The sequence below is a fragment of the Glandiceps talaboti genome, chromosome 9 (genome assembly GCF_964340395.1).
Source record: "Glandiceps talaboti chromosome 9, keGlaTala1.1, whole genome shotgun sequence".
Classification (NCBI taxonomy): Eukaryota; Metazoa; Hemichordata; class Enteropneusta; family Spengelidae; genus Glandiceps; species Glandiceps talaboti.
Window position 1 is genome coordinate 11,324,637 of NC_135557.1, and position 14,419 is coordinate 11,339,055.

The following is a 14,419-nucleotide window of genomic DNA, read 5'->3' on the forward strand; positions in this document are numbered from 1 at the left end:
GAAAGGCAAGTGGCATTATATTTTCCATGTAGACGAAAGAGATTTTAAGATATTGTCGTTGGTGGCGCTGATCTTAGCTGGCGCTGTTCGAACGTTCGAAGCACCACAAATAAGGATAGGTATGATAAGAGCGCTGCCAACGATTGCAACTAACAAGATTATAATTATACAGTGTGATAATCATAAACCTTTGTACTCTGAGTAAATTTCTCAAGTTTAACGTCACAAATAATTCTATAATTTATACAATATGCCAGTCAACGATATTCCCAAATCAGTCCGTTTTGTAAAATATTATTAATTTGTTTGGGATGCTTACCTCCAGTTTTAACAGACGACAAGTGCGTTTTCAATTCAGTCGAGACTTCCTGCATTTGTTCGTCGAATGTTTCCTCGTTCCATAGAGGAAACCATTTCTTTCCACTGCATATCAACCCTAACCACCCATCTACAAAATGAAATGACAGAAAATTCGAGAGGAGAATTAATTAAAAACTTCTAGATGTGTAAATGTGTAGAATTTTAACATTTTTACATGAACAAGGCAATTTGACACTCGACAGTGACTTTGTATCCGGGGACACTTGAGACCTAATAAAATAATATGAATTGAAAAGGTTCGCTTTCGTGATTATTGTAAAACGAAATAACGACAAAAACAATAACAACTAAGTACCCAAAGAAACAACAACAACAACAAATACATGACCAACAAACGCACAGACACACAAACAAACACACGCACACAAAGCAAACAAACAAACAAACAAACAAACAAACAAACAAAAGCAAAACATAAAGACGTCCATCTATCTATCTATCTATCTATCTATCTATCTATATCTATCTGTCTGTTTATATCTCTCTCTTTCTCTCTCTCTCTCTCTCTCTCTCTCTCTATATATATATATATATATATATATAGTCACAGACAAAGACCCGTAGACAAACCTGCACACACGCACGCACACACACACACACACACACACACACACACGCACGCACGCACGCACGCACGCACGCACGCACGCACGCCAACACACGTGCGCGCAATTGTGGCCCATAAATCAATGCATACATTTAGTAATTACATCTCACCTTACCTAGTTTTACACCTTCTTGAACTATCAATGGTACAATAGTTTTTCCTTTGTCTTGAGCATACTGTGCTTCAGTTTTACAATTCTTAGACTGTGTCTTATACTTGTCAGATATGCATAGACATACAATGGACGAACCTTCAACGGCTGATGCCATCGCGCTGTAGATGTCTCCTGAAAAAAATTACAATACAGAATACATGATGGCATTAAACAGTACAGTACAGTACAGTACATAGTACAACGAAGAGCAATGCAGTACAGTATAGTACAGTACAGTACAGTACAGTACAGTACAGTACAGTGCAGTACAGTACAGTACAGTTCAATACAGTACAGTACGTAGTACAACGAAGTGCAGTACAGTACAATGCAGCACAGTACAGTTCAGTACAGTATAGTACAATGCAATGCAATGAAGTTCATCGAAATACAACACACTACATAAGACTGCAGTAGGGTATAGCAAAGTAGTCTGCGAATACACTACAGTACAGTACACCACATTGCAATGCAGTGCACTATATAGTACAGTGTAACATAGAATAGTACACTGCAGTACAGTCCATGGACACATAGTGATATTCAAAACATACAGCACCACTGGTTTTTTGAGACATTTGTTTTTTCAAAACAATAAAATTTGAATAATGCATAACGTATAATATATTGCCGGCAAACATACATTCTCCATGATTCAATTGCAACAGATTTTGATGAAATCAATAATAATTCCAACCTTTCATATTATCAACGTCCATCCACACCCTGTGTCCGTTCCTCTCCAGGAAATCCCTGATTCTCAAAACTGTGCTCTGACTATCCCATTGGTAGGATAGCATAACATATCCTGGTTTCATCCCACTTTTTGCCATATTTCACATCAAACGAACGCTGAATTGTCGAATGTGAATCTGGAGTAAATTTATTATAAAAGTTAATAGGAAAATTAGACGAGATATTCTCATGAGCACAATAGCGATACCTTGCGAACACACACACACACACACACACACACACACACACACACGCGCGCGCACACACACACACGCACGCACACACACATACATACATACACACATACACACACACGCGCGCACACGCACACGTACACACACATACACACACACACACACACAAACATATCTGATTGGGCGTTTGATAAAGAAAACTTGACCAAACATGTTGTCAATGCAACTCGGGATTTTTAAAGAATAGTTTGGTAGTCACCAGATCACATGTCAAAGGTCACTCAGGTTTTAAGACATATATGGAATTATTTGTTTTCTATATTTTAGTCAGAAGTTAACAATTCTGATCGATACAACGTATAAAAATCAGGGTTATGACCCATTTAAGTTGTCAAGCATTGTTCTATATATTTTATCGATCGATATTGGTAGCTACATGTAGTAACGCGAATGTAAAACACTACAGAACAAAAAATGGGAATGTATCAATGAATTCAAAACAGAAGTTATATGCTTGGCTGACTAACAAAGGTTTTTCTTTACAGGTGACCTGACACTACTCGCCTAAAGCAACGAGTAAAAGTTGTAATCGGGTGTCGAGGATAAGTCAGATATATTTCGCTTCAATTCAAAAAAATCGATAGATACTATATGTGTAAAGGACTTTGTAACTGGTACTTGTTTTGAAAGGTACACACACTTCTAGTTCATAAATAGGGTATTGTACTGCATATAATCAAAGGGGTGATTTATCAACCTCGACTCGTATTGCGTGTTGGAACGCCGGTGCTCGAACATCAGTGGTAAATTAGAAAAAAGCAATTGTAGTAACCGACTGAACCAATATCTTTACAATTACAGGTTCTTTCATGTCAAAAAAGATAGTTCGATATTATTCAGAACATTAACCACCGGTGTATCAGAACACTGACCAACACTTACCTGTAATAATGGCGGCTGTTTCTGACAAAGACACCTGTCGCTACTCGAGACACAACACGAGTACAGACCATACAGTTGCGATCCAGGTCAAGAGTTTGGCAGAAAGTTTAGCTTCCTTTCATTGTTTGCCCATGCGCAGTTCATGAACCGTGACGCCAACAGGTACGTACACGTCTCAAACCAGTGATCACGTGATTTATTTGGATACTGTCGGATGGCTGGGTGATCAATGTCCGATTACAGCATGGATTGCAAGTACGAATTTTGCATCTCGGACCCTACAATTAGGAAAAAACAAAACAAACAAGCAAACAAACAAACAAACAAACAAACAAACAAACACAAGAAAAAATATGCCTTCCATCCTTCCAAGTCCAAGAACCCTATAATTGAAACATAAGACAAACCTCATTTTCTTCCTTTTTTATTTTTTATTTTTATTTTTTATTGCAAATTTCTAACCCGAGTCTGTAAGGTACGCCAAGACAGGGCGCCCTCACACATCTGAGAGGAGGTCGGTGAAGGCGGAACGACACGACATATCTTACAGTCAGACTGTCTATGCTAACCCAGCATCTTGAAATATAAGACTACCTTCATTAGTACAAATTTTGAAAGCTACACGTGTATCTAAAAGACAAGAACACCCCTATGTTATTACAGCTTCGAGTCCTATGACATAATATATGTCATAGGGCTCCTACTCCCCTTTCATTTACCGTCAAATTACGAAAACAAAATACATTGAGAGATTATCACATATAGATCGGGAAGTTGAACAAAAACTCATTCGCATATCTTATATTCCATGTCTGTTTGGGGGCATCAATCTAATGAGTTCATTATGTTGATGTTGTTCTTGTTGTTGTTGTTATTGATGTTGTTATTGTTGTTATTGTTTTTGTCGTCGTCGTTGTCGTCGTTGTTGTTGTTGTTGTTGTTGTTGTTGTTGTTGTTGTTGGTTTTTTGGGGGAGTTTTTTTTTATATTTCACATGTCTTTGAAGAATTTGAAATAAAAAAAATAATTCCGACATTCAATTCACACGTGATATGTATTTATACTAAATAGTTCTTTATTAACATAGAAGAGTGTCTGAGAATACAGTCATCAATATTGACGTAAATACATCATTAGCCGTAGAGGGTGCTAGAGTAAGAACTTAGAAATAAATATTCAACTTTAAAACACAGATGCATTTATATAAATGGCTTTCGATGTAAAACTCTGTGATGTTTAGCTTCAACTGAATATATTAAAATTGTCATGGCAACAACAGTTTGTAGACACTGATGAAATAAAATGTCATGATTGTTTGACCTAATATAGGCCATACCGAGGTCTGTTCTTAAAGTTTGAATCATGGAGCAATGTTACCAGGACAACAGAGTCATCTGTGCGAAAGGATGTGTTTTTTTTAATTATCATTTCACTCCTACACGGTTTTATAACAATGTTGTAAAATATGTTCTTGAAAAATGTACGGTGATATATGTACAGCTTCGCAAAACTATATAAACATAAATTGTAGATAAAATGCGACAATTAATTCTCTATACATTTAATTTTCCGTTTGAGAACCAATAAAGCCTATCACATCATCAAATTGATGTATACAGCAATTATAGCTAAGGAATGTGAATAAAAGATAAATAAAAAGTGATCTGCGCTGGTTAGAGAAAATAATCAGTAATCAAACTTTACTTTATACAAACACATTAATACACATTTTATGCATATGAAATATTTAGAGCAAGCATTTTGTGAATCGGACATTTATATCGATTTGTTACCATGGCAACATAATGCAATAGTTGTATATATAGCAACAAATCTATAAGTTATCTTAACAAGTAGTTACAATTAATATATATTTGATAAATAACACATTGGTCTCTGGTAGCACTCTAACTCCTAGCACACTGTCATGTTATCACCAATATACACACATGGGTTCTATTTTCTCCACTATTATTATTATTATTATATGTCTCTCATTCTACCAGACAAACATATTGTTCTAGATCTGTCTGCCTGTCAATCTCTGTGGCTCTGTCTGTATGTCTCTCTCTATTTGTCTGTCTTTCTGTCTCTGTCCCTCCCTCTGTCTGTCGGTCTGACTGACAGCCTGTATGTCTGTCTCTCAACCCACTCTCTCTCTCTCTCTCTCTCTCTCTCTCTCTCTCTCTCTCTCTCTCTCTCTCTCTCTCTCTCTCTCTCTCTCTCTCTCTCTCTCTCTCTCTCTCTCTCTCTCTCTCTCTCTCTCTCTCTCTCTCTCTCTCTCTCTCTCTTGAATTTCTGACTTGATCAATGTCGTGATCAGTGCAGTCCACTCAAAAAGTCGAATGATTGTACGCTAATTGTCACTTTTCTCAACTGTAATTCCTTGGTAACGTTTGATTTGTCTCCTTATTTGAGTGGGGACACTGAGATGTGTGTGAGCGATCCTATCACGACCACAAAACATGTATTTTGACAATCTGAATTACGTAATATACGTAAACGTTCATATATTTTTATCCACAAAGTATACAAGTATGTACTTATAATTCCAATAAAAACACAGTCAATTGAATTAAAAAGATAACCTGCAGTTACTATTTCCCATCTTTTGTACCCAAGAGCTTATAGTTCCTCAAATGAGTGAAAGTCTAGTCGATGATTGTGTGTATGAGGTGAAGTACCTGAGATTTTCACCTCAAGTGAGCTGAGAGTCTGTATGTCTTAGTGTAGGCCAAACTGATATAGATAACTTACACTGTCATGGTACTACTGAGAGTTGTGTTTGCTTTTCACCAAGTTTTATCCTATTCCTGAGTTTTAAAAACTTCTACCACATAAATTGTTGATTGACCAAGTGTTCATTACTTGTTTTTTGGGTTGTTTTTTTTTGTAAATCATATGAATTAGAAAAAGTAAAACTTACAAACTTCTCAATTTACTAGAAATTAGAATTGTTCTGTTTTTCAGTCATTTCTGGCAAGGACACGTCGAAATCTGAATTCTTGCCTTAGAAATTTGGCTGTTTGTTTGTTTGTTTGGTATGACTTAACTTTGTAATTTAAATATTAATGATCGTCAGTTGATTGTTCTAAATGTGTATACACACATTGTCATAATATTGCTCAAGGAATGCAATTCCCGCACAATTGTCGAATGGCTTTCCGTAGTTGAGACTGGCTATTCGAAGAACGAATTCCAACATTCATGTTCGCGTTCTCATTCACTTTTTTCTATTCTGCGGCTTCATTTTTATCACAGCTTTGAATATTCAAATTCAGTATCAAAACTCTCTCGTTTCACGTCCGCCATATTGGATAATAAACCTGCAAAAATACCCGGATGTCCAGATTTGTGATAGCGCGCGAACAGGTCAGCCATTGCTGTCTTTAAATTGGTTGATATTGACAACAGAGCAGACGACATTTTCACATCATCTGAGGAGCTGGTATATCTTGATTCGGTCGTTCCCTGCATCAGCAACGGCTACTCTGTAAGGGTGACTATGAGATATCGCGATTCCACGAGGTTTGCTTAGTTCGTCCTCAATCCCATCAACACGACAGATGAAAGATCCCCGAGGCGTGAACATTTGAACTCTGTGGTTGCTGCTGACGAATATGTTATCCTCTGTATCAACAGCAACGCCAGACGGGTGCTCGAATTTTCCGTCGCCTTGCCCTTCCGACCCGAACTGGTAAAGAAATCGACCTCGTGAGTTGTACACCAGAACTTTATGGCCGTTGTAGTCTGGTAGTATGATATGGTTCTTGCTGTTGATAGCGATGAATTTCGGTGACTGCGGTAGCATATCGGGGGAGTTTCTTTCTGTGTAACGGAAAGTACCTGCCCTGGTTCCGTAATACGTGAAGCAAGATATCGCTGATGGATTCTCCGTCTGTCCTTGGGTTGGAATATCCACGACATGTACACGTCGACGATTGTCAAACGCCATCCCCAGTGGCTTGGTTAAACCACTTTCGCCGAAATGAAAGGGAGTGGTTGTGCCATCGCGTCGAAAACATATCACGCTTTTGTTGGTTCGCTCTGTAACCAGAATTTCTCCTTTCTCGGTGATTTGTACGTCGTAGGGTTTAAAGGGCATACTCCAAACACGACTTGTTAGTGTGTACTGGCTTTTGCACCGCCCGTAGTTGTCAAATATATATACCCGTTGATCATCACTGCTAACGGCGACCAGGTCTCCATCATATGTAAAGGCAACACTGCGCGGGAAGCTCAACTGATGTTTCCAACTGCTCCGGTCCTTCATGAGTAGAGACAGTCTGCGTCGAAAAGTTGGCTCAATTTCGGTTATAGTTTGAATTGATCGAAACCTGTACCAGGTTTGCGAATCTCGACTTGTTGTGACGACACCCAATTTATCAGAAGTTATGCAACTTGCGAATTTATTATTACGACTGAATTTCAACGACACTTGAACGGGTGGGTCAGCTCTTTCGTGCAGAAGTTCTCGCATTTTCTCGTCTGCCTGCTTTTCAAGGCACAAGAAACCAATGTCGTTGCTCTGATTTAACATAACCTCTGCAAAGCTGAGAGATTTATCGATCTTCCCTGACAAGATTTCCATGTTTTCCCGCCGCGTTTGTATTTCTTGACTTTCATCGAAATGTCTATCTCTGATTTGCTTCAGTAAAGTATCTTCGTTTTTCTTAATTACGTCAATCAAATGTCGCGAAGTCGCGCGAACTTCACGTTCAGCAGTTTGCAAATCGCGGTCAATATCTCGCGAGAGCTTGTCTACTTCTTTCATATCAGTTTTAAGTTTGCCAACTTTCCGCGCCATGCTCTTTTTCAGTGACCATAACGCCGACCTCCTTTTTGACAGCGCTTCTTGTAGTGGGATATGCTCATGTTCGGGCTGCTTATGATGATAGAGGGCGCACTCCAAGCAGATAGGTATATTGCATGTACCGCAATAGAGTTTGATTTGATTCCCGTCATGCACTGGGCAGACGATTGGGCGAATGAAAGGTGACTTGGTATGAAAAGTTGCCTCATATTCTTCAACTGAAATCACCTTATGAGTTTTTGTTGCTTTGATATTTCGGTGTGAATTCGCACAAATATCACACAGGAACTGGCCACACTCGACGCAGTATACACGCACCCCTCTTTCGCATCCCCCCTCACATAACCTCCCCCGTCTTTCCTCCGCCAATGCTTCTTCACCTCCCCAATCTATAAAGTCCATTAAATCATTGAGGAAATAGCTGTCTGGAAGTCCCGAAATGCCATGCGATGGCAGTTTGTGGTTTCTGCGGTCTAACGGACATGTTATGCTGTGTCTACTACTCTTACAAATGGAGACCAGACAATCCTGGCAAAATGAGTGAAAACAGGGAAGAATTTTGGGTTTCCGGAACCGATCCAAACAAATTGGGCATTGTAAAAAACGTTCATCGAGTTGTTCCCTGGAAAAGCTGGCCGACGCCATCTTTCAGTACATCTGCAAGAAAAAAAAATGTGTTTTGTTTTAGCACAGACAAGGAAAACATGTCAGCAAACAATATCAACGATTTGTTATACTAAAAGCGTGGGAAGAAAATTATCGTTCACTGAAAGACTTTGGTGAAACATTGATTCATTGCAGATAAAAGTTGCAAATATAGTATAACCACTGACATATTTTCATATAATTTTTTCAAAATTTCAAATACATTATTTATTGGGCTTGGTTGTGGTGGATTGGGTTGGGTGGAGTGGGCTTGTAACGGGGTTGGTTGCATTGCCTTTAATCTGGATGGGTTGGAATGTAATGGGTTTGGATTGGCTGCCGGGGTTGTCATGGGTTGTGTTGAGTTAGGCTATTAGGTTGTGTCACAGACAATTTTGTCTGTGGTTGTGTTAGCGTGGGCTTGGGGTGGATGGGGGGGGGGGTAGTTTTGGAATAAAAAAAGTCTACTTTAAAGTACCGTATCTATGAATTTCTATGTCACTGCAAAGTTGGACATCAGTGAAAACTAAATCCAAGCAGATTGTTAGCTACTCCATTTTATGTGAATGTGAACATTAAATATATGTTATTAATAGGTTTAACATGATGATGTCGCTATTTGTTTTGGTAATACATGAGATTCTCAATAAACATTCTGTCATTGTGAGCCATGTGTTAACCTTGAGTTCACCGGGTCCTGTCTCTGTCTTCTATAGCGTGGTGATTTATAAACAATTGTGGATGCGTTCGAGGCTACGAAAATGGTTATCACTAATTCAGAATCTAAATTGAACTGTGAAAAAGAACAATTCAGCGACTTTTTCCTTCAGATTTTGTGCAATCTAAAAAAAAAATAATTCGAAGATTAAAACCTGTCTTCTGGATGTTAAAATAACTTCAGCTTTTCTCCCAACTGTTGTAAGCTTATATCGAGGAGTTATTCAGTTATTCTAGTTCTTTGTGTGTTTTTTTTGTAAGAAGCTATTCACTTCTCGGCTATTCTACTTTTTTTTTCAAGTCGTTAAACCGAAGGTCAACTTGACATAGACGTTTTGTTCACTACTGAGCTTGGGATCACACTAAATTCAAATTGGATGTAATGTCAACATTTGAAAGTATTCACCTGTAAACATGTACATTTATATTCAACATTACGAGATGGCCTTGTGTTTGCCTTGTACGGGATTATCGTTGTTAAACGAGAGTATCGTCGTGATGTGAGAACCTCGCCTAAAATAAATCCACATAAAGTTACACATAGTGTTATCTGGGGTGGAGGTGGGGCTTTTAGTTAACAAATCAAAGGTCTGATTGCTGTAGAAGTTTAAGTGGTCACAGTACGCCTATCAAAAGGGAAGCCACATTGAGCTCCTGGTCTCATATATAGGTTTGAAATAGTGTTTGTTTTTCCTAGCGAGAATTCGACACAAAAAAATATAAATGCGTCAAGTCGCGGTTTTTCTCCTATATGTCTAAACATGGAAGTATATCACTGCCATACTTCCATGGTCTAAGCGAGCGTGTGATCAAGTAAAGTAAAATGTTGTTTTTCACGTCTTGTGAAGTTTGCTTGTACATGACTAAGTTCACTGCACAAAAATATATATATATCTCCGACCCTGTCACTATCCCCGGCGTAGTACGAAAATCAACATTTGCACGTAAAACGTAATCGCATTACCGTTAAAATGCAACAGCTGTTGTATTAAATCGTGTTATTGAATGCAAGCAGTCACGTTTCTAATGAAAACCATATTGTTCCCGTTAGATCACTCAATTCAACTGAGATCCAAGATAAATTATTGTGTGTGTTCCTGTTACTTCATGTCTGTATAAACGACTACTTGTGTTTATAAACACAGACTGTACTTTATTCTTCAGAGTACTACTTTGTCATCATCACGTAAACACCCGAAAAGATAAATGGTACCACGACTGTATGTATGCGTAGTTGACGACGATGACAATAGACAGCAAAAATCCAAATAGTGTCAGGGAATTTAAAAGATAAAAGCCAGTAATTGGTCACTGGAGAATACAACGAAAACACCAAGGGGTCGCCGAACGACTGTGCTATCATACACAATTTAGAAACAGGCTTCCCACAGACCTCTCAATACAAATATAAACAATCGAACATCATCCGACCTCTACCGATACACAGACACACACATATCACCATCCTTAGAACAAACAGGCTATTGGAAGTCACCACACTGTGGGCTCAGATATTGACACATACAATTAGTGTATTGATTCAACGTGACAAGTGATAATATGTGTACACATTCAGTACCTGCCTGTCAGCAGGAGTGTGGTGTTGTTTATATTTGTAATGAGTGGTCTGTGGGAAACCAGCTTATCTACTAGTATCTGAAATTGACCTTGGGGAACATAACGCACAGTCGTTCGGCGACCCCTCTATATTTTAGCTGTAAATATGTAAATATCTCTTACATAATCACGTTTATTTGTATGTCTCTTAATTAACATTACAGAATTTTGACAATGACAATATTCTATCAGTCTAAAGCGACATTTTGAATGACATATATGAGTAAAATAGAAACTTTCTATTATATTAGAGATGTAAAAATATATCAGTGATAACTTACATGTCTATGATTTTACCTATCCCTTTGTCAAACCCCAACTCGATAATCCGTTGTTTTCCAACTTGTTGTGTTTGTTTTTGTATGTACAAACAAATAACCTTCGGATTGACTTATTGCAAATACCATAATATTTATCCCAACTTTTTCTCTTATTCTTACACTTATTACACATATACCACTCTACTTACAACCTTATCTCAAGCCTGTCTCCCTAACTTATGCCATATATGTCAGTTTTTACCTACCACTTTTGTTACCCCCTTATGCTTATTGAATATATGTACTACATTGTAGATCAGTCTATTACGCGTATACATTCATTACATGTCACCTACTATATGATACATCATTGATGATATGCACATGTGTCTTGGTGGCCGAGCTTTAACTCTAGATCATATTACCAGCATAAATAAACCGATTCTACACGGGATCAAAACATGAAACTCTGCTTCCGGTATCGTCATCTGTAGTAGTGATGATTGAAAATTGTCAGCCTATTTATTATTGAACTTCTATTAAACCCAAATATTTCGAAGAGACTGAGCTCCTCTTCATCGGTGGGTCTCCAGTTCTGTCAAACGAGTCAAGTTCTGTTAGAACTGTATGGTTCATGATATTATTTATATATAGTAACTAAGTGTTAAGTTGTATTACTCCCAATTATCGTGAGAACCAGAGGATTGGAAGCTTACACCCAGAAAGTTGGAAGCAGCAGGATGTTAAGCAGCTGGTACAGGAAAGTTACACTACTATTCATACCATTCCAAGACAAGAACACTATTTTGCATGACAATAACAACTGTCTTTAGTATTTAAAGTGTAACAAAACTTGACTTGTTTGACAGAACTGGGGACCCACCGATGAAGAAGAGCTCAGTCTCTTCGAAATATTTGGGTTAGAACTTAGCAACAGTCACAAATGATTTTATTACGGCTTAAGCTTAGCAGCTACAGTTTTGAGTTCAAGTACATTAGGAGAAACAAATCGGAGTTATTTAAAACACAGACAAGTACGAAACTTACTTTTCATCCGAGTCCTTACATCGAACGAAATTTTATGACCCCCTTCAAACAGATATTAGTATACCTTGGTATGTTTGACTAGTACTAGCAACCGATAATATAAGAAAAGTCGTGACTTCAAAACAGGCCGGCGTTTGTTTTCCATTTTGGTGTGACAGTGTGATACCATAGACCCTCCACCAACGTCTATGATGATACTCACTGGTCAAAATACTAGAGGTGTTATAAAGAAGCAAATGAGGGCAATTATACGTCAACTATTTTTTTTCATTTGGACTAATGTTCTAAATGTCTTTAATTCGACGCAAATAGTATTAGTAGACTATAGTATCGCAATAAAATTTTGTTCAAAACACAAACTTGAAAAATTGTACCTGAATTTTAAATTTTGTGTTTGGGATCCGAAAGTTAAGTCGATGAACACAATGGTTTAACACTGAAGACAGATTTTCATTTGAAAGTGGTCGACTCAAATGACGTAGCTCCTGTGTGTTGCCAGGGAGGTCACCCCTTTCCGGTTCTTTCACACTCTCTGATTTATTCTAAGGTCAAAGGGTCAGCACAGAGCATTATCTAACAATAATAAACTTGAAAACGTTTAGTTTTGTGACGAGAGTGATTTCAGATTGCATTGTGTGCCGAGACTCCGGAGTTAAACATTTGCCCTGAAATACAAATAAAATGCCAAAGAACGGTGCTAATTCTCAACGTTACAGAACACGCAATGGTAAATGCGGACACTAGACAGGCACGTTCGGTATGTTTGCAGACACCGATACCACAATAAGACATTCACTTCTAATACACGATCTCTTGAAGCAAAGAGCGTGATCTGACTTGAATAGTGTTCATATGCAAATTAAATGAACACATTTTTGATGAATGGCGACAAAACATTGCTAATACACTAGCATCACGTAGTGTGCTACCCAATCAAAATAATACGATTGTCGCCTGATTCCTGTCCTATTTTCTCTCAATATTCCTCATATGTATTCAACTCTACAATGAGCAAGAGTCGGTGAGGTTGATTTCGCGACTGTGGTCTGTTTAACAACAGATATGCTACGCACCGTGTGTGTACAATTCACACAGGGATCGTATGCTTATATGCCTAGCGACAAAGTACTTACGTGGCGAGCTGGTATACACGGCAATATCTCTACTTCACACCTTCCTCCATTCTGTTTCTGTCCCCGTTTTCCAGCCTACACAAGTCTGCAACCTGTAAACTACTGCAAATTATACCATTTCAGCCATTTAGATCGCGGAGCGCTGACGTCCGTACATCCTTCCCCCCAATCAGGCCACCACCATCGCCGATAACCAAAAACGCGTACGTGTGTGGGAACACTGCATTGTACATTGGAATACGTTGACAAAGCGGGTCAAATGTCACCCATTCACAAAACAAAATGGTCGTGTTTTGATTATAGCAATATAGTGTATATAATTTTAGTACGTGCGTGTGCAAAATAAAAGAGGTGCTACTTCGGTGGGTTGAAGAGAACTTGCATACTTGAAATTTTAGGAGAAAACAGTGCCTGACTATTGAACGCCTAGACTGTGTGCAACAAGTTTTCACCCGGGCACTCTGTACACGTAACGTATACAGTATACAACTACTGTACTCGACAGCAGTATACTCGATAGTGAGATCAAGATAGAGGGTTCCAACTTAATTTCACGTAAGGACCGGAACCGTAGAGAGGAGGAGGAGTTGCTTGCTATGTTAAGTCATCTATCCCAGCACTTGATAGATCACAGGATGTTCCTACTGCTGGTCTTGAACTCACCCTCACAGAAATAAGACTAGCTTCATCAAACCCCCTAATTGTAGGGAGTATCTACCGGCCACCAGGCCCAGTTCAAATTGATTGGTATAATGACGTAGGGAGAACCACCAGTGTCTGGAATAAAGTTAACATTGAGTTCTTTCTATTGGGAGATTTCAACGTCGACGTCGTTAAGAACCCAGACTCGGCTCTGCTACCCCACCTGGGCGACATCTGCCTAACTCAACTAATTAAAGAACCAACCCGAGTCACTTCAACCTCATCAAGTACTATTGATCTTCTGTTTTCAAGCAGCACTTATCAACCACAGTGGAGTGTATCCCCTAAGCATATCGGACCATTATATGATTTACTGTAACTACAGAGCGAAGCCACCAAAACCAAAGCCAAGATATATCAAGGCCAGGAACGTTTTAAGACATAAATTTCACATTTGTTCCATGATATACAAATGTTACCATGGTACTGTTCCCCCCTATTTGTTACAATGCTTCACACCTGTTTCCAAAATT

General features: G+C 38.5%; 1 protein-coding gene across 2 annotated transcripts; it reads right to left on the reverse strand.

Annotated features, from left to right (window-relative positions):
• Positions 1–6,361: 6,361 nt before the first annotated feature.
• On the reverse strand, positions 6,362–13,484 carry LOC144440323 (tripartite motif-containing protein 2-like). Of its 2 annotated transcripts, none has more exons than XM_078129681.1 (2): positions 13,245–13,484; positions 6,362–8,482 (listed from the first exon to the last, which is right to left on the reverse strand). In XM_078129681.1, the coding sequence occupies exon 2, from the start codon at positions 8,468–8,470 to the stop codon at positions 6,446–6,448; it is 2,025 nt and encodes a 674-aa protein (XP_077985807.1). In that variant the 5' UTR covers positions 8,471–8,482; positions 13,245–13,484; the 3' UTR covers positions 6,362–6,445. The 2 variants fall into 2 exon arrangements, with proteins under 2 accessions (XP_077985807.1, XP_077985808.1); XM_078129682.1 differs by lacking the exon at positions 13,245–13,484 and adding an exon at positions 9,594–9,637.
• Between the last annotated feature and the right edge of the window lie 935 nt (positions 13,485–14,419).